At 37.8% G+C, this 27,197-nt stretch overlaps 1 protein-coding gene across 2 annotated transcripts in view; it reads right to left on the bottom strand.

The window, feature by feature from the left end:
• The window catches only part of LOC126354888 (F-box/LRR-repeat protein 4), a 160,692-nt gene that overhangs the window by 85,820 nt on the left and 47,675 nt on the right, over positions 1-27,197 (bottom strand). For both annotated transcript variants that reach the window (XM_050004933.1, XM_050004934.1), the window contains exons 2-6: positions 24,148-24,241; positions 11,902-12,097; positions 11,614-11,806; positions 11,138-11,281; positions 8,084-8,209 (exon numbers count right to left, since the gene is read on the bottom strand). In XM_050004933.1, the coding sequence (XP_049860890.1) occupies positions 8,084-8,209; positions 11,138-11,281; positions 11,614-11,806; positions 11,902-12,097; positions 24,148-24,241 (753 nt within the window). The remainder of the gene's footprint in view (positions 1-8,083; positions 8,210-11,137; positions 11,282-11,613; positions 11,807-11,901; positions 12,098-24,147; positions 24,242-27,197) is intronic.

Below are 27,197 nucleotides of genomic sequence, written 5' to 3'. Positions count from 1 at the left end.
TCCATTGCAGGTGTCCTCGTCATTCTAGGTCTTCCCCAGTCGCGATTCATAGTCTGGAATGTTCCGTGCTCCCTAAGACGCTGATCAATTGCTTCGAACGTCTTCCTGTCAGGACACCTTTGTTCTGGAAATCTGTCTCGATACAAACGTACCGCGCCACGGCTATTGCCCCGTGCTAATCCATACATCAAATGGGTATCTGCCAACTCCGCATTTGTAAACATTGCACCGACTGCAAAACCACGTTTGTGATGAACACTAACCTGTTGATGCTATGTACTGATGTGCTTGATGCTAGTACTGTAGAGCAATGAGTGGCATGTCAACACAAGCACTGAAGTCAACATTATCTTCATTAATTGAGCCAACTGGCGGTGAATCGAGGAAGTACAATACATACTGACAAAACTAATATGAGCTCCAACATGGAAATTAAGCTTTTCTGGACACATGTCCACGTAACATCTTTTCTTTATTTGTGTGTGAGGAATGTTTCCTGAAAGTATGGCCGTACCTTTTTGTAACAACCTGTATATTTACTAGGTAGTGCCCTCTGGTAAGAATTCAAAACTACGCCAAAAAATCTGAGGATGGCTTTACCATAAGTCGAAACCAGTCATAATAAACAAATGTTACTGCAATCTCACTGCTGTGATCACTGCATTCCATTGACAATGTTGTCTAAATTTATAAGCAGGCTTCAACCTTTCTATGAAATTAAAGGTATATTGCCTTCTCTCTTGTCAAGTCGATGTTTTCACTGCTATTTCATTATGGTACATAGTGGTGGATCCAGACCTCATCGGTAATGAGATTTTGGCACACAGAATCATTTTGATTCTCTCAAACAGCCTAAAAATTCATTTTTTGATTTGCTTTTAGCGAGAATTCAACAAAATAGAAGCTTTATCATAGTTTACTCTACATTACATTGCACAGTTCACTTTCTGGTGATATTCCTATAGTATCAGTTATCTGATACATCTATAGTTGCCATTTTCAAACATCAACTAATCAATGCTTGGATCTGTGGTTTTGGGTCTGAATCTTTCTTCAACAGAAACATGGCCGTGCCTGAATATAGCCACCCGTTTCTTAACTTGAAAATGAAGGAGTGAGTAGGTTAAGGAAACTTATACAAAATGTAGTGAAGTTTAATATTTTCACCATCTCCGTGTAGAAATGATGTAAATCTGAAAGCAACAGCTTACCAATACTGGCAGGTTCTAGAGAGATCTTTATAGTTACAAATCAGTTAAACAGCGTCATTCCACTGTACACAAGTACACATACAAAACCTACAAATTTTTTTAGCTTTGCCTACACATAGACTAACACGACACCTGTTCGGTTTGTTTCTATCAGGCAATCAGATTTCGGGTTATGCTACTGATTAGGCTATCACCACAGACTTCACATCACAAAATAGTAAAAATAATACTGAGTAAATATTGAGAAAAACTCTGAAAGTATTTGTATGGAGTGTATCCATGTATGGAAGTGAAACATGGACGATAACTAGTTTGGACAAGAAGAGAACAGAAGCTTTCGAAATGTGGTGCTACAGAAGAATGCTGAAGATTAGATGGGTAGATCACATAACTAATGAGGAAGTATTGAATCGGATTGGAGAGAAGAGAAGTTTGTGGCACAACTTGACCAGAAGAAGGGATCGGTTGGTAGGACATGTTCTGAGGCATCAAGGGATCACCAATTTAGTATTAGAGGGCAGCGTGGAGGGTAAAAATCGTAGCGGGAGACCAAGGTTGCAGTAGGTACTGGGAGATGAAGAAGCTTGCACAAGATAGAGTAGCATGGAGAGCTGCAACAAACCAGTCTCAGGACTGAAGACCACAACAACAACACATAGAAAAAAACATTTTCAGTGTCCTTTTGTACTACCAGGAACCTGCGTGTCACACGTCCTATTGCAACGATTAAAGATCGTGTCACATTTGAAGGCGGCCCATTTTTCAGCCACTCTGCACATCCCCCTCCATTAGCCACTGGCAGCCAACAATATTCATTCTTTCTCCAAATGGCTAGCAGCAAGTTACTCCCAGACAGCGAGAATTTGCAACAACTGAATTATTCGTTCAACTGTCAGTTTAATTTTTTTCTTGTAGCAGTATAGGTGTGAATATGTATCTGTAAATGTTTAAGTGTGATTGAGATTCAGAGAGAGAGAGAGAGAGAGAGAGAGAGAGAGAGTGGGCATTATTTACAAGCATCTGTAACTTTTTCAAATATGAATTTGAAGACACAAGAACGGACTCCAGAACCATGTGGTGTCAGCAAGAGAACGGTAAAGAGAACTGTAAACAAAAATGTCAGAGCTGTAGGAACAGTAGAAAAAGTTGGTTTAATGTTGCCTGGAAAGCACCGAAATCGCAAGGAACCTGTAACACAAATGGATGGTTTTAACAATGATATTTTAAAGTGTCCCATGTGAATTATGAATGCCTGACATCAAATAACATTTTACTGTAGGAGAAAATTAGCTTCAATGATAAGTGCTTCGTCAATGTAAAGAATTTTAAAAGACATCAGCTCCTGATATGTTAAGAAGAGAGTTTTTAGTTCAAAGAAGTGACATAGGTGTAGCAGGAATTACATCGCTTATAAAGACTCACAATATAAGAGAAGATGGTAGTTCAAAAGTCAATTAGAATCATTCCAGGAAATGTGTGATGGTACTGGCAGTTTTAAAGTTTTCATAGGACTAGGTTCTCAGATAATTATTCTGCATGCTCACTCTTCTTCTGATTATGTTTACATGTAAGAAAAATAGCAGTGACTACCATTTGGAAATGAATGCTGTCAGTTTTGTGACATGATTCACAATTCTTGTCATACCTTGCTTCAAAGTTTGTCATTGCCAGTTATGATCCAACTGTTACAGAGGAAACACAAAGTATAAACACCAGAAAAGTGGATATTTTTCCCTGGCTTAAAAATAATAATGTTAAGCACTGTATAAACCAGGCTTGTGTCAATCTCCTGCAGTCTGTTAATTCATACATGTTGCATGACAGGACGTACAGACTTGACTTCCTTGCACATGACTGTGGTTACACAGTTTTGCGTTTACTCACGTGTCACTGTCAGTTTAGCCCTATTGAATTAATTTGGGCAAAGGGAGGGGGGGGGGGGACATTCAAGATAACATTCACTTAACCACTTGTGCATGAGGCAATAGGCAACATCCTACCTGTAGCATGGGCACAGTGCGGCATGCTAAAATGCTTCAGAAAGAATAATTTGACAGGGAAGTGATGATGGATATAAGCCTTAAATTTACAATCAGATTATTTGGAAAATATTCAAATAGAAGTGATGGTGGTATTGTGATGTAGACTTTGAAACAAAGTAACAATATTTCTCAGTTTTAAAGACTCGTGGTTTAAAAAAAGTGTTCGTCACCATATCAGTTGCGAACATAATAATGAGAATTTCCCAGTTTTTGATTAGGACTTTGTATCCTTTGACTATAATGTTCAACATATTGCCCAAGGAGAAGTTAAGCTTCTCCCACCATGTTGTATGCTGTAATAACACGCGAGAATGCTGCAGGATAAATTCGTCAGAAGTCCGATATTTCCACATGTAAGCCCCTGTCACTTTCAAGGCACGAACTGGATAAGGCCCTAAAATGACAGTAACTGTTACTTGTCAAAATATCAATGGTTTTTGATCTTACCAGTCCTCATTCCCTGGAGTTATTCACAGATGATGGTTAACAGTTTGCTTGTTCAATGGATTATACATGCGGTCTCTCACTGTAATGTCGAACGAGTTAGTTTACACTCGTAACGCCCATTAACAGCAAAAAATATGACAACTTACTGACCGTTTTCACGATAGCCTTTTCATTAGTCTTTTCTACCACTAATTATTTTTTATGCGCAGTGATTCCACTTAACTACAGTCAAACACTTCAACACACACACCTTATACACATTTTTAAAAATCCTATTAGTAGAAGCAGTTGTCAAGCAAATATAATGATTTCGGTTTGTGCTTGAAGTTAATTTTGTTATGTATCAAATTTTTACTTATAATACAGTTCAAATTGCAATGAATTATAATTATTGCAAGCAGTTTCATTGATCTTGTCGTTAGACAATTGTCATTTTGAGAAAAATTGTACTTCACGTCTTCAGAAAGCTGTGTCAGCTGTTCTTGCCTCCCGACTTCATGCAGAGTAAATCTGTGGAGCAGTGGACACAATGTCGTCAAGACGTGAATTAAAATTTCTCTCATGACAACTGATCAAAATTGGTCTTAATATTTAATATTCCACCCTCACAGATTTGAACGTATAATAGGATGTAGCGTAGGCAAATGAGCCTGACTGTTGTCCACAACAATGCAGTTGGGCAATGTGGACTTTGTTTGCCTGCTCTCTTCAGCTGCGCATATGCAGTTCTCATCCCTTCACTGCTCTGCCTCTATGCATGGAAGTGCCGTCACACATGACACGAGCTTCAGTTGATAAGACGCAAACAAAGCAGGTGACATGTTGATTTATGTCCTTGCAAAGCAAAAGTGTCATATTTATATTTGTCTGCTATCAAACTATGCTGTTAGATTTGCCACAGTCAAGATTTCACCAAACCATGTGACTTTTGCAAGATTTGTTGTGCAAAATTGTTGGGATTTATGCTATCCAAGGATAAAACTGTTACCTCTATTTCACATTAAAATAGTCTGATTATATTAAAAATTGAACTATACAGTCCACAATAATATTTATTTTATAGTTTGTTGTGAATTGGGTTTAGAGCTTTCTAGGCCATCCTTGGACAACTTCAGATTAAACAGACAGTCCACAAAACATCCAGCAGATGTATAAAGATTGTTTTTCAGAATATGTGTGTCTTTTTATGACTGTATATCTATATGAAAATCACAAAAATAGTGAAATACACAAAAAAGTTACAAACAAATAACCCTTATATTACATTATACTCAAAGAATGTATAGGGCAAAACAATACACAAGTGAGTTCTGATGCAACTACTATGTTATATGGACAAAGTAACTGGTGAACGTGATGAACAGGTAAAAGGGGGGAGGGAGTTACAGAGGGGAGCAAGGAGGCAAGGAATATGGGTAGAGAACAATTACAGCATTTACAACATGTATGTTATCTTATGGTGAGAAAACTTATAACTGGCTGCTGCTACTTTATTAAGAGTGAATAATGAAACTGTATTTGATCATTAAGGATTACATCATGATTCTGTGTCTGGTATTCAGTGATAGGCAGAACTTCAAGTAATGATAGTTTTTGCCTTTAATTGCTCTGTGGAAAACATTATATTCAACATCACAAGAATGATACTGATTCAGAGCATGTTCAGCAAAGGTGGAATCTTCAATCTGCATCATCTTTCAATTTCACAATTTAAGAGTAAAGGAGGACACTTATCGAACAGCAGAAGTGTCAAGTATTTGACAGGCACAAGCAAAAGGCAATGAAAACTTGCTAGAGACTGGTTGCAGTAATTTCTGAAAACCTTTTCACACCACAGTCACAGTGTTCCACATCCACAATGGATAAAAGTCTTACTTGCTAGAGTTCTTTAATATCCCCACCAGCAGGCATAACCATGGACACAGATGAGATGGCACAAGTATCGTATGAACAGCTATAACGGACAGTGTGCGCTGAGTGTTGTAAGGGCAGCAATGCTGACAAAAGTGTTGACTTGAAGGTGGCAATCAGCAGGACCAGGTACTTCTTATTTTCACACTGACTTTCACATTGTGCCGTGCTCTTTGTGCCGCATGCTACTTGTTTCAGTCATTTGCATTCATCATGTTCTACTTTTCTATGCCAGTCTTTACATGATGTTCAGACTCTCTGGCCCAATTTAGGCTCACTTGCACACCGCATATTTCCTCTTCCAGGATCCAGCTCCCCAGTTTTGGAATCTAGCGTTCACTGTCACCTAGAGGAATGACATTTGAGATGACAGAACAGTTTCGTGGCATTCTCACACTTGTGCAGATACAAAATTGGCAGCAGGAATGTTCTTCCGCATATCACACTTCTACTAACATCTCTGTCATAGCACATCATCTGCATGAAAATTACATTTTCAGCGTGTGACAAAATGCTTTCTCCCCTACCTGCACTCCTGTCATTGAATGACCACTCCCCCTCTCCACACATTAGCAAGGTGTGGTGGCTGCTCTAGATATTAGGTGACTTAACTAGTCAGCAGCCAATTTGAGTATACTAGCTAGATATGGCCAACGTTTCCTCAGTTATGACAGAGCATATTCTTTAAGACTCAGGGTTTGATTTAAAAGGTTGATGATTGATACTGTTGCTAAATAGAGGGCATTGGGGGATCACGTACTGGTTCGGTCCGGAACACTTGCATCAACTATCTTGTTTTTCCATTACCGCTTCAATCTAGCAGTAGTTGTGTCATAATTGTGTGAAGAAACTGAATGTTGCAAGTTGCGTTGACAACATCGATCAGGGATTACGTCAGCATTGCCTCTCTCATGTCTCCCCTCTCCACCATGGACTAAAATATTCTCATAACTCCACCATCACCCATGGTGTGAACCACCCGTCTTTTGTGCCACTTATAACTCGTTTAGTCACATCAAATGTCGACAGGAAGAAAACAGGTCGAAGTTGAGTGAGACATCAAGTAAGAACATAGAAATGAGGTAACCTTACTAGGAAGAAATGTAATTTTTAGCATTGATCTCACGGGTTTTTCACAGGGGCTATGAATTTATGGCATAGAATCGAAAAAATCATAAAATCAGAGAACTCAAAATTGAAGTTCTACTGTATTCAGTGATGAAACTAACAAACTTTGGAAAACATGAATACAAGTACTTCAAGCAGAGTTGAAGGAAGCATTGAACCCCACTGGGTTGCTTATTCAAACTAAACTGTAACTTATTGCCACATATTCATGTAAGCCTGTGTTCACAGCCCCTATTTCTTTTCTTATTTCAACCCTAGGATGATGATAATCTCTATTAATGACAACACGGCAAAGAGCCTGTTATGTATATCCTGCATGGTAGGTCTCTGCAATGTAGATATTCTGAGGGGGGAGAAATACCTTCAGAATTTAGTGAAAAAGGACTTTCCCAGGCCAGCAGAAAATATGGACATTGTTAAATTTCTAGTGTTCAAATATGGCCAGCAGAAAATATGGACATTGTTAAATTTCTAGTGTTCAAATATGATCTCCAACTGGCAGTTCTCAAATTATAGTTAAGTGTTTTCCTTTTGAAAAACCTTCAAAATTGTTTAGTTGCAGACTTAATTATCCCTTAACTGATTTGATTAATAGAGTTAAAATAAGGGTTTCTTCTTTTTAACAATGGAGGTAAATGAGATGTGTTATGTCAATAACTTAAAATAATTGATAGGTATAATTTCATTTACAAAATAACACTGAAAAACAATATAATACAACAAAAATAAGTCATCACACAATAATAATGAAATTGGAGAAAAATTGAACTTTTCCTGTCCCCACTTATAGCTCTTCACTAACCAAAGGTGAATTTGCTACATTTCGGTAATGTACCAACATAACCAAAACAAAGAAATCAGTGACACGAATGTTGTCTCTGCACTGGGTCAAGATCTTTCCATCTTACTCTTGTGCAACTATAGGATGAGAAAATCTTATTGTTCCAGGAACTACCTGTCAGTGAACTTCAATAACACACTGATGATCAGTGTGCTTTGCAGATAGGGATGAGAACATAATAAAATGCAGATAGGACATAAAACAAGTAAAAAATGAATACCAATTCAACTAAAAGTGAACCATGAAAGATAAAACAATGTAATACATTACATCAAGGAAGTTATCAAATTAGAAATCAATTAACAAGTCATACCAATTATGTGCAATTGATAACTGGGAAACTTGACAGCAAGAAAATTTCATAATAAATGACAAATGTGGAAATTAAAATCAAACGGAACAACAATCAAGTACTGTTTTTTGAAAATAACAGTTTTAAACACACAATATTTTACAATTAAATCAACATTTACAATGAAAACATCCACTCTTATTTAACTTACCTTTAAGTTTAATTCTGTGTAAAGCAGACTATCGGTTGCCAAAGCATAAAAATGTTTGTTAACTAGTGAACACTTCCGTAAGGATTTGAGATCTAAGTAACCCAATATTTTAAGGACAGTTTCATCCTGAAAATAAAAGAAACATACATTAAAAATGTAACATATTAATCCACCACCTCCTCTGTCACACTTCGGGTAAAAAATGGAATATATATATTTTGAAGCACCAAGTTAACTTTAGCTTCATTTCAGCACAAACATGAAAGCAAAATTTCCGATCTTTATTATACCTTTGGAGAAAAGACATTCTATCTATGATTAGATTAGATGCAGTTTTCGTTCCACAGATCCAAAAAATGAAATGACTCTTGCGAGTGTGGAACATGTCACAAAATATAATGTAAAAAACATTTTAATATAATACTTACTACCCTCCACAGTTTTCAGGAGATTGTCACAAAAGGTGAACACATTAGTAAATTAGAACTGCTAATATTTACAGAATTAATATGCTGTCAGAATGAAACATTGTTATGCATTTTTAATAAATTTATCATACACAGAATACCCAATCTTGACTGTTGTGACCAAGCACTGTCAAAACTGAAATCTAATAGACATTTTTACTTAAGCTGGTCCAACAGTCCCTGTTACGATATTCGTTTATAGAGTAGGAGGAGTTGCTTGTCAAGAAGTTTTTCAAACTCTGTTTAAACCGTGCTTCATCTGAAACCAAGTTCTTAATGGTAGCTGGCAATTTCTTGAAAATGTGTGTTCATGAATATTGGATCCCTTTGGACCAAGGTAAGTTATTTTAGGTCTTTATGTAAAATGTTCTTATTCCTAGTATTGCTACTACACATTGAGATATTGGTTGGAAACAGAGATATTTTATATACAAGAAATTTAATTAAGGAATAAATATACAAGGTGTACATTAAGTCCAAGAACACTTTCAATTATTTACTGCACTAGAACTAAACATTGTACAGATGCCATACATATTGCAGTTTGAAGAGAAATTCTGAAAGTTTTCTTTTTACAAACATTCGATATGCGAACCATGAGTGACTCTACAGACGTCAATACGGTAATCGAATTCTTGCCATACCCGTCCCTGTATAGCATAGTAAACTGTGGCAGTCACTTCCCATGTTCTCTCCTGGAGCTCTGCTACATCACGTGGTAGAGGCACTACATATACCAGATCTTTAAAGTGTTCATTGTTTGCGACTAGTGCTGACTATCCGCAAATTACCAAACTATGCTGTGGTGGTATACATGGGGGGAGGGAGGGGGTGGGGGGGGGGTGGGGGGGAACTTTCAGGGTTTCTCTTCAAAATGACATATGTATGACATCTGTACAATGTTTGGTTTTTGTGCAATGAATAACTGAAAGTGTTCCCGGACTTTATGTACACCCTGTACTGAGAAGTATTGGTTAGAATACAACATTCCTTGAACAGCTTTCTACATGATGTTCTTGGATTAAAACCACAAATGGCATATTAGAATGAAAGTAAGCGAAGTACACAAGATTTTTATAGTTATATCTCCAACATCTGACATCATTCTCACTGCAATTACAGACTTGTTGAGAGCTTAAGCAATTCTGTGGTATGTCCTTCCCAACTGAGTTTTTTATTGAGTTGTAATCTCAGAAAAATTTAACTGTCAACCTCTTCAATCTGCACATCTTCATATGCTATACACATGCTGGAAGGAAATCTCTTACAAGCTCTGAACTGCATATAGTGGGTCTTTTCGAAGTTTAATCACAATGAGTTAGCTTTAAACCATTTTGAAATGTCGATGAAAATTTGATTAGCAGCTATTTCTAAATCTGTACTTGACTTGCTACTTACTGTAATGTTTATATCATTTGCAAGCTAAACAAACTTAGCATCTGACAATATAACAGACGAGAGGTCATTAATGTACACAAGAAAAAGCAATGGACCCACGATGGAACCCTGGAGGAACACCATATGTAATTAATTCCCAATCAGATGAAGACTGATTGCTTACTGCACAGGTATTTCGCAATGACACCCTTTGTTTCCTGTTAGTTAGATACAACTCAAACCATTTCATAGCATTGCCAGTGACAACATAATATTCTAATTTGCATAAGAGAATGCTGTAGTTCACACAGTCAAAGGCTTTTGACAGGTCACAGAAAATTCCAGTAGCCTCTAATTTATTATGTAATGAATTAAGTACATTCTCACTGTAAGTGTAAATTGATTTCTCTACATCAGAACCATTAAGAAACCCGAACTGTGACTTGGACGATATATTATTTGCAGTCAGATGCTTAATGAGACACTTGAACACAGCCTTTTCAAATATTTTTGAGAAAACCAGCAAAAGTGAAATTGGCCAATAGCTGGATGGTATCTTTTTATCCCCCTTCTTGTAAAGAGACCTAACTTCGGCATATTTTAGCAGTTTGGAAATGTTCTACTGATAAGAGATTGATTACACAAAGAACTTAAGATAGAACTCAACTCACATGAGCACTGTTTGATTAACACCATGGAGAAAAGTGACTGACATCACATGAAACAATTACAATCACAACTGGCTTTGGCAATCTACAGATTCTATACACATAGTGGGTGAACATAGCATTCATGACACGTCGTGAACACAATGTTGGTCAAATGATGTCTAAGATGAATAGAATCTGAAATGAAAACACTTATGATTGTAATCTTATTGTGGAACTATGCTAACATAAACTTAGCAGAAGTGTAAAGTCAGATAATGATAAACAGATAATTATATTCACAAATAAAGGAAAGAATGAGTCTGCTTAAATGACAGAAATCATTTCAGAGGAAGAATTAAAAACAAAAAAAATAGTCAACGATATGTGCAATTGCTTTGTTCTTGCGAATATGAAACACATGAATGACAATATGACTCCATTTTCAGATTCAAATTTTGGTATGACTGTTATCAAATAAATTGTATTATCACATGGATGGCAGGAAAAAAAAAAAAAAAAAAAAACTTGAGACATTGGTTAGTAGAAACAGCAGTACTCACCGGTAGAGCTTCTATTGTTACGTCACTGACAGGTGCTGGACTATCTTTCGGTGGTTCTGGCAATGGTCTAGTTCTTGTCGTGCGATACACAATTCTACGATAGTCCTCACTTAGAAACTGGGTGATATTATTTGGTATGTTAGTCTGAAAGTAATAAAAAATAAATAAAACTCAGTCCTTCATGGCTCTGCACGAAACAATACATAAAGCACACAACTAACTGTGAAAAAAAAAGCTTATAAGCTATCTTAATGTAGAGCAGATGCTCACATTTCATCAGGCGCACTGTGTCATCTAATACAGTCGTACAGTATGGGTCGGTTTTACATATTACGGAGCAAAACTGATACATATAGTTGAACACACTGATGTGTGTTTAAGTATCTAAATGAAGCCTTTATCCAACCATGGATGTCAAATGGCCAGTGATGATGATTAGTGACCTATATATTAATACACTGTCTAGAGAAACTAACCTGATTTGGAATGTTGTGAATATTCAGTTCTTTTATCTGAGATAGAAGCCGGCTCACTTGTTTTCCATTAATTTCAGATGTACTATTAGATTTATTGAATGAGGAAGAAAGTTCCTTCATTCCAACTAATAATACTGCATCCAACTCGGTATAATAATCCAAATGTAAGTGATGAAATTCCAGTCGCAAAACTCTGGAAAAAAGGATAAGCAACTCACAAATAAAAGACATCATTGTTTGATTTCAATTGTAAAAGTCTTTACATTACATTAAGTACAATGTTCTTACCTAGTCGGAAAAGAAATGCTCCTAATCCTTGGGGAAAATATTCTGGCCACAGGGCCAACCCTTTGAGGCAAGCCTTCCCACAAAAGTGTCCACGCTTCATTGCTGTCTGCTGCCCAGATTCGTACGAGTGATCCAGGATTATAAGTTTCATAAACTTTTACCTCAACAGGATACACTGCTTGCTCGAATTCTAAATCTGCACAACATATTTCAGAATAGTTTGTCAATAATGTCTGTTAATTGGATTAAAAGGAAGTCAGCATTGGTCATAATATTGACATTTTATTGATAGCAGAATTGATTTTCGATCACATAGTGATCATCTTCGGTGCTGTACACATTAAACTCAGACACTGGTATCAAGTTATCAATAACCAAAACTGAGAAGCGATCACATTAGGTTAAGTGATATAGTACACACAGCAGCTGAAGACACCTTTATATCACAGTGCAAAATAATCCCATCAACCTACATGCTCTTATCTCATTTACAAGAAGAAAAATTAAGTCCGTGAGAAGAAGGGCGGTGATCGCTTCTCGGTTTTGGTTATTGATAACTTGATACCAATGTCTGAGTATAATGTGTACAGCACCGAAGATGATCACTATGTGATCGAAAATCGATTCTGCTATCAATAAAAACATCAATTTTACGACCAAAGCTGACCTTCCTTTTAATTTAACATATATGGTCGTCATGCACACAACACTCCATGGTGTCACCAATTGGTATCAACTGGATGATCAACTCAGGGTATCAGTAACAAAACGGTACAACACTAAGATAAAAGACGTTAACAACTCATTATAATAGTCTGCTATTCCATGACTAACAATTATTTGCTGACTCTAACAATACAAAATCGATATCAAGTGTTTCTCTTTATCAAAGACCAATTACCACGTTGCGCACAGCCACATATGTGAAATCAAGTCCTATTTAGAGACTTTTCTACAGTTTATGATGGGCATAGTCACATATTGGGCTTTTTAGCCACAGCATCGTTTTCATCACTTACCGCCCTTTTCTTCACAGACTTAATTTTTCTTCTTGTAAATGAGATAAGAGCACGTAGGTGGATGGGATTATTTTGCACTGTGTTATAAAGGTGTCTTCAGCTGCTGTGTGTACTACATCACTAAACCTAATTTCCACAGTCCCTGGCATCCAACAAAAAGATACTTCCTTCCTTAATTCTGAATATTCAGTCAAGTTCCTTTAATTTCCTGAATCATTCTCTTTGAAAGATATACTTTCATTACTGACTGGAGGGTATCCAGAGAGTCAAAGCAGATTAGAACTTTCTGCCAAGACAACTTTTAATTTTTCAAATGCTTTTTGGATAGTGCACAGTTTCCACATGATATTTGCTATACATATTTGAGATGCAGAACTTGGGAGACCATTTGCTGAAGAATAATGGAGAAGCCAAAGGTATTTGCCTGCTTGAACAAATCAGAATATTTACTTTGTAGTACAGTAAAATCATAATGATAATACAACACACAGCTAAGAACATTATGAGAGGTACACTTTTTCCCAGGTTTTGTCGTATCTAAAATTAGATTGGGCCTTTTAATTAGACAAAATGGTGACTTGTTTAGGAGATCACTGCCTTTAGTAGTTGCTAGTCTATAAGACACTCCTAGTCTCAATTTTGCTGGTGTCTGTGCAGGTACCATCCAGTTGTGGTCTCCAACAAGCAGTCATCAACTGGCTCCTTGGCATCTCCAAGAGGTCCTAGGTTGGCATTCCATGGCTGGGCACATCTCATGGCTGACCTCTCACCAGAGCTGCTGGCTGACCGGTGAATGCGAGCCCTGCTACCAGAGAAACACCTAGTGCAGCCAAGCTCTGCAAAGCCACTGACACTGTACTCTCCTGAGGCTGCCTTCCTGCCTGGCATTCCACAACAGCCGAGGAACCGGTTCTTCGCACTCAAAGCCCTGCTCACCCCAAGTCAGCATCCTGGCACTTAAAAGTGTCAATGGCCAACTGACCATTCTCGCGTCAGCACACCGTTTCATCACTGCAGTGTGATAGGTGAATACAAACTCCCCCCCCCCCCCCCCCCCCCCCCCACTTTTCAGCCATATGAGTTGCAATTACAGAACATGTAGACTGAGGAACTGGTTTTAATGTGTGATTTGTGAAAGCTGACTCAGATATAGATTTGAAAGAACTCAGAGGGAACACCACAGACCCATATTTGGGTTATGTGCTCGGTTAGAGGTTCATATTTAGTTTGCTTAGGCTTAGTGCCCCTGTGATCAATCGTCATCTGCAGTTGAGAATGTGGGTCTTCCAAGAAGCATGAAAGGGATTAGTCCCTGCAGCCTGTTGTGACCTTGGTGGCTCAGATGGATAGAGCATCTGCCATGTAAGCAGGAGATCCCGGGTTCGAGTCCTGGTCGGAGCACACATTTTCAGCTGTCCCCTTTGAGGTATATCAACAACACCTGTTGGCAGCTGAGGGTTTCGATTAATTATCATTTCTTTCTACAGAAGCTGAATGGTCATCATTGGTATCTGTTTTTTTTTTTTTTTCGAAACAGTTACTATCTTCATATATCTGCAATTTCGTTGGCTGGTTCATTTGGGTGAGGGTAGCAAACAGCAATGTCATCAGTCCCATCAGATTAGGAAAAAATGGGGAAGGAAGTCAGCCTCGCACTTTCAAACGAACCACCCTGGCATTTGCTTGAAGCAATGTAGGGAAATCACAGAAAACCTAAATCAGGATGGCCGGACACAGGTTTGAACCGTCGACCTCTGCAATTTGTTTTAAATGTAGAACACCTAGGCACTATCCTAGGTAATGCAACAAGTGTGTGCGGTTGATGCTCAAGGGTAAAAATTAAGAAATGTTGAAAAAATGTCACTGTAGTGTTGCAATTGAATATTTCCCTTCGCTTGTCCTTTTACAATCACTAAATTTGAAAAACCGGTTGTTAACAGTCTGGAACCAGTTTAGTCTTTGCTAGAACAAATGGCTCAAGTGAGGGCACATACTATAGACATGCATAGGCATTACGATGCTTTGAAAGAGTGCAGATCCTCGTCCAATTTGTCACTACTCATTATAGATGCTAGTACTGCTAACCTAGTCAATGTTAAACCAATGCTATGATAGCTGCTAGTGAGTGTATTATCACACTCAAATCAGGAGGGTGCTGTCATATTACACTCTTAAGAACTTAACCGTGTTAACGTTGTTTCCTTCCTTGTGTCAGAGTAGTGGACAATGGTCCAAATCCTGCAGAAAACAGCAAGGAGAGTTTCTTTAATTTGCAAATTGAAATGTTTTAGAATGCTACATAGATTTTTTTCTGCCCTAGCACAGGTATCACACCTGCTAAAAGAGCTGACTGCGGTTCTCACATCGTGTATGGACACACCTACGTGCTATTTGAAATAAAATTTGGGCTCTTCCTCTCCGCAGCTTCAAAATGTACACAAAATATTGCACTTTTGGTGGCTGAGCTGGAGATTTGTAATAAGAGTTCTGCTATTGTCTAGGCTACATCTTAGTAGAGGTATTCAATATCTCCCAGAAGCCCTTCAAGCTCATGTCATGAGCTCTTTTTGTCATTTTTGAAAATCTTCCTAGCATAAGTCCTAGGCTATCCAAAACACAGCTAGATTTCCTTCAGGTGGACCCCTTTTGAATCTTTGCAGTGCAGTCCTCCTGTTCTTCAATGCAGGTTGACAACTGGTGCTCAACCACGAAATCAGCTGACCTTTGCTATATGGTTCATCCATGGTGTTCTAACACAGTCAGCTGACTGTAAAAGATATAATTAGATTTGCCAAGTTCCCTGTCTCACAGTTATTGTTCAGACATTGCTCTCTATTTAAGGTGGATTAAGATAAGGAAGTGGTCACTGGACATTCCATGGATTGGAGGATGATCAAATGATGTAGTGCAGTGATGAAATGTGACATTTTGTCCATATTTAAAAGATATAAGTCTTCTAACAGAAGGAGACTGTTGGAGGAGCCCCAAAGTGTATTATGTTTATTGACATCTACAAAAAGGAGAAATGGTAGTAGTAGGTCTTGAATAACGTCTCTGAAGCCTTGACTGTAGACATAGCAGAAACTTATTACATATGTAACATTAACAGATACAATTACAACTTACAGTCAAACACTAAGGGTAATGGGTGAGGAATAGTAAGAGTCACTGACATACAAGGCAACTTTCACCCTTCCTATAAATTTTTTAACTCTTTAGTGCAGAAACATTAGAAGGCTCGAAGTGTTCTCATGTAGGCATATATGGACACGTTCTGCCTGAACCAGGATATTTTTAGCTGCTTCTAAAAGTCCTGTAATCATTAAAACTCCTCTGAAGTACAGATGCTACCTTTCAGTAAAGTTTCTTCTTCCCTTCTGTCTTTGTCGTAGAAGAGACTCTAAAGACAAGTGGAGGAGGAGGAGGAGGGGGAGGAGGAGGTGGGGGAATAGGTAGTTCTATTACCATTGCCTCTATGTCCATCTCTCTATCTTCCTATCTGCATCAGAGGTTGTTGGAGTTTTGCTCATCACATGGCTTTCACTCTATTTTGGTTTAACTTTGGATGCAACCTTTCCTTACTGTGTGTGGTGAAGGTAGGGCTGCAGCTGGGGAGATGCTATGTACATTCAGTGATTTATTGGTAGCTTTAGCTGTCTGAACAAATTTATTTACAACTCCCCCCCACCCCCCTTCCTGCATTATATTGCACAAGGTAGTGTCCACATTAGATGTTTGTGTTGTACTAGTCCTCGTAAGCTAGTTTAGTGAGTGCAGATGCTAGTGATGTACTGACGTTTAATGTCTGTGATGACTCAGAAACTTATTTCAGTCAGGATACAGTATATAGCTGTTGTCAGTTAGTTAATTGTAAGTTAGTTTCATTTCTTGAATTTAATTCTCTTTAGCTAATTCAAGCTGTTCCCAGCTACAGATTGGATACTCGACTATGCAGTTACAGGATCATAGTGAAGATGTGAAAATAATCTCTGATTCTTGGGTGGCTTGTCACTGACAGAATGATCCGAGGCCAGAATCGGGAAATGTATAGGGTGAAGGTGCTCACTGCAACCACTGATATTTAATTTATATATTGAAGAGGCAATGAGGGAATTAAAGGACTGCCATGAAATGAGAATTTGTTTGTCATGGATAAGTTATTAAAACTGAACAAGAATTGAGTCACATACTTAATGAAATGGAGCAAGTGTTAGCTGATGGCTATAACAAACATGTGATAAAATTTTATGTTACTGTACTTGTAGGATGTTAACATGTTGAATTACAGAACATTAACATTGGACAAGAAACTCTTTAAAGTGTGGACAAAATTTTCTATCTTGAGAATAGAACAGATAAAAGAAAAAGTTAGGAAGTCATAGTCGCAATGATGCATATTCAAAATAGCTTTCTATAAAACAAACAACTGCTAATAAGCAAAAATATAAAATTTGAGACCAGAAAAATATTCATCATGTGTTTTATTTGGACCACATCACTGTACTAGTTGTGGTGAAACAAGCACTATATCATTTGAGATATATAGAGGCGAGCCAGTGTGCCAGGACTTAACCCAGTTCACTGCTAGTGGCACCATGTCACCACAATGCGGCTGTGCACAGCACACAAGTATTGCACCGTAATTTAAGAATAGAATTAAAAGTTAAATTTTTTTCCAAACCTTGCCAGCATGGGTTTTAGTATTTTAATGTTTGAAGAACTGTCAAATCTCACGTTGATCAGATGTGTATTTTTCCTACATACACCATTTTAAGAAAAAAATAAGAGGCACTAGATAATACAGCTAGGAAACCAAAAATTGGTCAGAGTGTGCAGATGTACGTCAAAATTAAATGGTACAAGTCTCAACGCGATTAAAGCAATATTTTGACCAGAATTAACATTTTTAAGAAAAATTGAAGGTGTTAAATACTAGACATACAAATACGAAAATTTGCATGAAGCTTCAGTTCAACATAAAAATAATAACTATGTAACCCCATTGAGATACCTCAAATTGTTTTCGAATAATCTGCTGAAAACTAAATTTGGAACAAAAATGTCCTTAATTGTGGTAGATTAAGTATCTTTTATATTAATGCTAGAAAGGTTTGGTTACAGCATGTGACGAAATTTATTAAATAATAGAGCTATGCCAAGTTTCAAGACCTGGATGTAAATAATAACAAATACAAGGTCTCCTAAATTTGTAGTTCAGAGATCATATCCTACTGTCAGTTTTGTTCTCAAAATTCTAGACAGCAAAGTTTAGCTGCAGTGAGCTAAAACTTTTTCTGTGATTTTAACCAATTTAACTACATTCATAACAAAAATTATAAAGATTCTAAATTGATTCATGACATCGTTATAAAATATTGTGTGTCCGAGAAAGCAGTCGTTTAGAGGCTGCTACCATGGGCATACAGCAGATGACAGCAGGTGTTCCCTCGGCCATCCACTGCGCCATTATATAAGTAGAGCCTGAGAGGGAACACTAGTCTTCACTTCGCGCCCAGCCACCATACGATTCACATCAGTCAAATGCCAGAGTACGCACTACCTCAGATGACGTCACAGATAGACTGTAACTAAACTAATGTTTTGGCTCAAATAGAAAGTAAACTCGAGAGGACTGTCCATCATCCTGGATCACTTAGATTTCACAGAAGTAACTGTTAGTGTGCCACCCATAAGGTTAACAAATCTGTGTGGCAAGTTGTGACAATTATTTTCCACTTTTGTGGCAAGCAATTATTTTGATTATCAGAAGTCAGGGCAAAAGGCAATTTAATAGGAACTTAACACAGAGGTCATCTCTCAACTGATCATAGTGCTGTTTATCATAGAGAGATTTATTATTAGCATTAACATAATGAATATTACAATGTTTTGCATGTGAAACATCACAAAATATACCTATTTATTAGAACTCAAAATCTTCACTTGCAGTCATAGTCCTGTCCCGCTGAGCAAACAGAGAATAGAAACATTTCTTTCAGTGGGCTGGACAAGAAAATGGACTTGCAGACTGGGAACTATTGTCAGTATCTACATCTACATCCATGCTCCGCAAGCCACCTGACGGTGTATGGCGGAGGGTACCTTGAGTACCTCTATCGGTTCTACCTTCTATTCCAGTCTCGTATTGTTCGTGGGAAGAAGGATTGTCGGTACGCTTCTGTGTGGGCTCTAATCTCTCTGATTTTATCCTCATGGCCTCTTTGCGAGATATATGTAGGAGGGAGCAATATACTGCTTGACTCTTCGGTGAAGGCATCGTTTTCTGGCTGATCTCAGAAATACTTTCCATGCTCTCGTTAAAGACAGCAAACAGTAATTCCAATACCTCCTCCTATTACTTCTGACGGACATGTTATTATTATTAACCTGCCGCCCCACAGGATGCAAAGCATGGGTACTGGGGATGACAGAAATGAAACAAAGAAGAGTGTAATATATAACCTGTATAGGAGTCTGAAGGTCTTAAGAGTGCATAAATGACAAAGTTGTAATTTAAGCACATCACTCATTACTTCCACAAGCAGTAACACACTACTGGCCATTAAAATTGCTAGACCAAGAAGAAATGCAGTTGATAAATGGGTATTCATTGGACAAATATATTATACTAGAACTGACATGTAATTTCATTTTCACACAATTTGGGTGCATAGATCCTGAGAAATCAGTATCCAGAACAATCACCTCTGGCCATAATAGTGGCCTTGATATGCCTGGGCATTGAGTCAAACAGAGCTTGGATGGCGTGTACAGGTACAGCTGCCCATGCAGCTTCAACACGATACCACAGTTCATCAAGAGTAGTGACTGGCATATTGTGACGAACCAGTTGCTCGGCTACCATTGACCAGACGTTTTCAATTGGTGAGAGATCTGGAGAATATGTTGGCCAGGGCAGTAATGGAACATTTTCTGTATCCGGAAAGGTACATACCTACAACATGCATTATCCTGCTGAAATGTAAACAGAACCTGGATTCATCCGAAAAAATGACGTTTTGCCATTCATGCACCCAGGTTCGTCCCTAAGTACACCATCACAGGTGATGCAGCGTCAACAGTAATCACAGCCATGGTCTCCGAGCTGATAGTCCATGCTGCTGCAAATGTCATCGAACTGTTTGTGCAGGTGGTTGTTGTCTTGCAAATGTCCCCGTTGACTCAGGGATCGAGACGTGGCTGCATGATCCGTTACAGCCATGCGGATAAGATGCCTGTCATCTCAACTGCTAGTGATAAGAGTCCATTGGGATCCAGCATGGCGTTCGTGTTACCCTCCTGAACCCAACGATTCCATATTCTGCTAACAGTCATTGGAACTCGACCAATGCGAGCAGCAATGTTGCGATACAATAAACCGCAATAGCGATAGGCTACAATCCGACCTTTATCAAAGTCGGAAACGTGATGGCATTCGTTTCTCCTCCTTACGCGAGGCATCGCAACAACGTTTCACCAGGCAACGCTGGTCAACTGCTGTTTGTGTATGAGAAATCGGTTGGAAACTTTCCTCATGTCAGCACATTGTAGGTGTCGCCACCAGCGCCAACCTTGTGTGAATGCTCTGAAAAGCTAATCATCTGCATACCACAGCATCTTCTTTCTGTTGGTTAAATTTTTCGTCTGTAGCTTGTCATCTTCATGGTGTAGCAATTTTAATGGCCAGTAGTGTATTATCCTCCACTTTGCCCGAGGTGTGACGTTCAAATCAATTTGTTGGTGAGAACGTTACCACTCACCTAAGCAGGCAGACATTCTTTAGACAAATTCAAATAATGTATGTGTTACATCAACATACAAATTACAGTCACAGCTAGCTTTATTTTCATTTGTGTCAAAGATACACTCAATGAAAATACATAAGTATACTGATAGTGAATGTCCATTCATGTTGCAGATGATAGTGTTTACTACATACTTAGTGTTTACTACATACTATCAGCAACTGATAGTCATCCACAGTAATTCATGTCAACCATATTCACATAAGAGAGCCTTCTTCAGTTTGTGGTTGGTAGGGTAATTAATTTTGTGTTAGACAGCAATGAAATTAAAAGGACTGAATATACTGACTGCAGTAGCCGTTAAGAATAGGTATAGAAATAAATCCATTGAGGCAATAAACAATAACAACACTTCAACAGTCAATTTGACAAAATATTTCATCATGATGCACAAAAAATACATCATCTCAGACAATCCAACTACAAGATTAACTGCAGTGACTGTAATAAATTCTATAGAGCACAGACAAATAAAGATTAAGAGAAAACCTGAATACTAGTGAAAATAATAAATCATAATTTAGTGTACATTTACACAGTAGCAAACATACTGCAACTAATAATGGCACACTCTAAGTTCTACATTGGCTAAAATAAAAGCAGACTAATGAATATTTTTTTAATAAATTGAAATTTACACTGCTTCCAATAAAAAGCCAGAGTGCATTCTTAATGAACAAACACATTTTAAACATAGAAACTTCATAGAGAATTTCAAGCATATATTATGTTGATGACTGAAACATAGATAATACTGGTGAGCAATGCATTTCACTGTAATGGATGTTTAATACTTACTCTTCTTTGCTCCTCTTCCTGACTCAAATTTCTGAATGTGAGTGATCACATTAAATCTATGTTATAACAGTATGGCTATATCACATTTGGATGCTTTACTTATGCATCGACTTTAAGTGTTAATGTACATATATATGTATATCTTTGACATAAATCGAAACAGTCATCAGATGGACATTTCATGTAAGGAATGATGATTTTCAGCAATTAGCAGAGGGGGGAAAAAATGCCTAATAGAGAACATAATGTGCCAAAGAGACAAATGGTTGGGGATGTATTATGAGACGAGTCATTGCTGAAAACTGTTGTTTGTGGAATGAAAGAATTGCAGGGACAGATGCAGAAGTGAGCAAAAAGTCTGTGATGTAAGTTGCAGCAGAATTGTTGAAACAAATAACGCAGCTGACAAGTGGAATGGAGAACTGCATCGAACATACCTATGGGTTGGGGAACAAACAACAGTTTTTCACTGCAAGAGTCCACACAGAAAAGAAAAAATTGCATTTTCTGTTGATGCTCCAATCCTGAAGACAAACTGCAAGACTGACAAGTACTTGTTTGCACTGACAGAATTACTACTCTCGTAAAATGAGTTCTTAATAAGTCTCCAAGAAGACTGGAAGCTAGGTAATTGTTCATTTACGACTCCATTACTCATCTCCTTCTTTTATAAAATGGTTTTACTAACAACTATTTTAATCTCACTTTAGCAGCATGTGACAACTGGATCATCAGCTTTTAAAATTTGTATATACTTACCTGTAGCAACTCAATTTTGATGTAATTTGTCGACTACTGATAGGAAGTGGTTATTAAAAATTATGTACAATGCTAAAATTATGTGCAATGCTCAAATTATGTGGAACGTCTGTAACAGATAAAAATTTGAACTTTTCCTCTCCATCTCATTTCACAAAGGAAGAAGAAAATTTCAATTACCAAAGCTCACAGTAAAATGTTCAAATATTCCTGTTTCCTCAGTCACATTCCAATTTATCTTTTCAGTGGAATGTATCTCTACAGGTAGGTATATCCATGAATACAGATCATTAATCACCAAAAAGAGCAACAGCTAAACAACAAAGAAGGGTGACGGAAACAGAACTATTTGACAATCTGGAGACCACTGAGGGGACTATGAGACACACAGGCTGACAAGACAATTCCCCAGGGAGATGGTCACAGGGATGAATCACATGACTTATTCTGGCACATAGTGGCCAACACAGCTTTCCTCCAGCACTTCTATGTTTACACTCTGTGTCGGCTGCTGGATCATATCTGTGGATAGAGTGTTATCAGATCTTGATTTTGGTTGTATCCTTCATGACTGTGTATGCACAAGTTTCACTGACAATTCTTGGCTTTGTGTTACAGCCTTGTACAGACCTTCCTCGCCGACTTGTTTCCTTCCAATCATGATTGTGGTTACTGTCCTTACTGAGTTGACATTTAAGTGAGTGTATTTCATTTTGTGCATCAAAGCAAAAGAAAGCTCACTTACTGATTGGACTTTTCTACATGCCTGTCCACAGTGTAATACCTTCTCTATTAAATGACTGCATACAGCTGTGATGACAGAGAATTTTGACAAGTTCAAATTCTAAAGTGTTGCTGACAGCACAAGTATGGATAGTAAGGAGTCTTCTACATAAGTAATCCTTAATAAATCTACATAAGTTATCATTATTCTACAGAAATAGCCACTTGCAGAACCACGAAGTGTTGTATTGATGCAGTAATTTTCATTTTATCCGTAAGGGAGTCATGGCAATTTTTGGTTCACAGCAGTCGCCAGAATTGTGTTAGCAGGAGATAACGAGACATTGCTGCTGCATTTTCCTGAGAGAGAGACTGTCCATAATCGTCAAGGAAGTCACACACAAAAGGGATCACTGTTGTTTTGTTCTTGTTCTTATCATTCAGATTAGTGCTTATGTTCTTGATGGGGCATTTTACAACCCACCTTTGAATAAATGAAACAAGCTGCCACTTAAATACTTAAGTACAGGACAGGTTACACACAAAAATCAGGAATCTTCGAGCATTCTATTCCACAGCATGTGCTCCCACTGTTTGGATGAAAGTTATAAGAAATGTACTTGAGGGAAATTCAGTTATGAGACTTCATGGTCAAAACATTCTGAAAGATTCCCACAAAATGAAAGACTGAAGCAGTAATACACAATATTTATGTTCCCAACTGGATTTTTCATCAATACATCTATAACAGGAAATACAAGGAATTTCTAAAAGACATAACAAAATTTAGAAATTTGACCGTATTGTGACAACTATGCATAGAAAGGCAAAAGAATTTCAAGATTTATAAAGAGAGAGAACTGTACACTGAATTAATGAGCCCACACCAAAACAGACCAGCAGTATAAGACATTGTGAAAGAAGACAATGTAATTCATGAAATTGAGAAGACGTTCTCAATCTCCTGTCTCACATGAAGTAGCATTCTACTAGCTTTTAACGTCCATTCCTTTTAAAACTCTCTCTTCCTCTATACCTTAGTTTCTGTGTTCTGTCATATGAAGAAATCTTAAGGTCAGAATTTTTTTGCCGTTCCATGTATGGTTGCCCCTTTGAGTAAATAGTATCAGTAAGTACATTACCTATATAATCTTGACTAGTTATTCTGCGGACAGACTGCCGCATATATGGAACTAATCTAGATGGAGCCAAATTCCACCATCTCCCATATGTCCTCTATAACAGAATAATAATTTATTATAATCACATAAACATAAATATCTTTATGATATGTGCTTTAAATACTACAGAGCTGACACTATTATCAGAGCAGTTTGCTTCTGTTCAAACAAACGAGAACTTAGACCACTCGATGGGAGAGGAGGACAAAGGCGGAGGAAACCCTATCCCCCTCCCACACGAAGCTGGCAGCCTACATCTCCGTCCTGTGCTCCTGCATATGGTCAGAGAAATCGCCAATTCCTTCTGGTGTTGTGAGGGTCGTAATCAAACTTCATCATGGACCAGAATTAGTCTCCTCATTCAGTGCCAAATAAGGAAAGAAAACAGTAAGCAACATAATACACAAAGTGAAGTGGAATATCAAAACATTCGCTTAAGGCTATAACGCAATTTCTTGGGAACATTGGCAACAATATAAACTTGGTAGTTCATGTGCAACCTCTTCTGGATTGCAAAAGGTGGACTACTTTTGTTTTTCAGGTATGATGTAAGTACTACTCCTCTTGTGTAAAATCCAAGCTATAGACCTTCTCCCCCTTGCATGTCTACCCACCATCTAAAAAAAACTGCTAAGAAATGGTGCTTTTTCAGTTTTTCCTCAGCAGGCAAAAATATGTCATTATCAATTTTTCATATATAACATGCTGGAAATTTTGGAACAACTACTGAGATATGAGGCTGCGAAAATCTCCAAAAATTTCAAGAAATCACACAAACTTAGGTGTGTTGATGGTTTTGGTTTAATAACTTTTTTAGTGCAGTTTTGTTTCTAATGTACAATAACCAGTTTTGTAGAAGATTTAATTTCCTTCAAGATTCATACATAATATTTGTAATTACATGTTGAAAAGTACCACATTAACAAGCTTAGCGAAAGTGGCCAAGAAACAGAAAATACCATCCTCACTCAAAAATTGTGTTCATGAAAGTGATTTTATCTTTAAGCCAATATGCATGCAATATACAGGTTGTTTTACAATTCATGAACATTTCTAGAGTTTGCAGATGGGACTTAGTACGTTCATCCACCGACACAACAGAATGTTAACCCACGGGCGAGCGGACCTGTGTATAAAGTGCGCCAACCAAAAATAAAATGATTTTGTGTGGTTCTTCTTTTGTTTCACAACTGTAAACCTACACCTATTGCTTCAGGTAACATAGCGATAAATTGTGTTGTTGTACATCCAAGTGAGCAGTAGTAATATAAAATACAAAGCGAGCTAGATGGGAAAAAATTTACGATCAGCTCAAAAAAATGACCTCAGTTACGAACTAGTAATGTAATCCCACATTGAGGCAGTTGTCTATGATATAATTGTTGATTGAATAAGCAGCTGAACAAGATCTGATGCAAGTGCACTGCTTAATGCTTTGAATGCGTCATTACTGTCTCTATAATACCTGTCCTTGGCAAAAGAGAGTTATAGTGAAAATTTAATTCATTATTGCTTAATAAAACTAGTTTAGCTCATATTATGTAAGTTTATTTTCTCATTGTTTAAATAAACTAAGATTAAACTGTGATCTTGACCATACATGACTTACCGTGGTAACATAAGGAAACCTATTCTTTTCACGTGTACAAAGTGCGCCGTGCCCACTCGTGTTATGAAAAACGACGCACACACTCAAGGGTTAAAGTTGTAGATGACAGCACCTGTAAATGTGTGTGTATATTCCATGACGATTTTACAAACTTTCTAGAATGATGGAGAAGGATAAATGTATCAATTTGAGATAACAAGTGAGTTGAAAGTTATACGCGGAAAGCGCTCTGATGTTTCTGACAGTGGAATGCATGTACTGATACTGTTGTCGCTAAGATCGTAGGCTAGGCAACTTGCAAATTTCACAGGTGGTAGTATGGACCGTAACACGAAAAAAATGTCAAGTACACATGGGTTCTAACATGCATACCTTAAAAGCTACGAGAACTTGTTCAACAAAGGAGATGTGTTTCACAGGAGCGAAGATGGGCAAGTGTTCATGGTTCCTCAGGTATGCATTTTAGAGCACATATGTACTAGACTTTTTTTCGTGTTATGGTCAATACTACCAACTCTGAAAATTGCTTAGCACTCAATGTTAGCAAAACAGCTACAGTACAAATATCCCACTGGCAGCAGTGTCAGAACGGTTTCCACTTATAACTTCCGACTAATTCTTTTCCAATACAGGGACCCTTACCTCACATTAATACATTCATCCTTCTCCATCATTCTAGAAAGTCTGTAACATCAGCAGGGAAACACCCTGTCTCTACTGGATGGTCATAATTAAACTTTCCTTATTTAACAAGTTATAACAGGGAAACTAATTACTGCACGAGTACCAAACTTGGAACCATTATTGTCAAGCACATGGGGAAGAGGAATAATGTAGAATCAATTCAATTGAAACACTTTTAATTTGTTGCTACGGTACATGATACCATCACATACTGGTACCATCACTGGCACAAAAGGGGCTAAATACGGCACCCATCAGTGTCCAGAAGAGTCTGAAAGCACAGGATTGCATTCTGAACAGTAGAACGAAGTATGTCCATAGGTATGTTGGCTACCTCTCTTGATATGTTGTGCTTCACATCAGCAGAAATGTGAGTGTTCCCCTGGCAGAAATGTGAGTGTTCCCCTGGTAAACCTTGTCCTTCAGGTAGCCCCCAACCAGAAACCACAGGGAGTGAGATCAGGTGATCAGGCCGGCCAACCATATGGAAATGATTGGCTGATAATTTGATCATTTCCAAATGTGTTTCAGAAAAGCAGGTGAACTTCACGGGTGATGTGTGGTGGGCCCCATCTTGCATGAGAGCTGTTGAGTTCAATGTGTCTCTCTCCTGTAGAGCGGGCATGACATGCTGGCAAAGTACATCGCAGCAATGTGGGCCACTCACTCTGCACATCTTTGGTCCTTGAGTGCCAATCAGTTCAAAAAAGAATGGGCC

Source organism: Schistocerca gregaria, chromosome 3, assembly GCF_023897955.1.
Source record: "Schistocerca gregaria isolate iqSchGreg1 chromosome 3, iqSchGreg1.2, whole genome shotgun sequence".
Taxonomy (NCBI): domain Eukaryota; kingdom Metazoa; phylum Arthropoda; class Insecta; order Orthoptera; family Acrididae; genus Schistocerca; species Schistocerca gregaria.
Note: the sequence above shows the minus strand (reverse complement) of the source record. Positions and strands in the feature narration are given on the sequence as shown.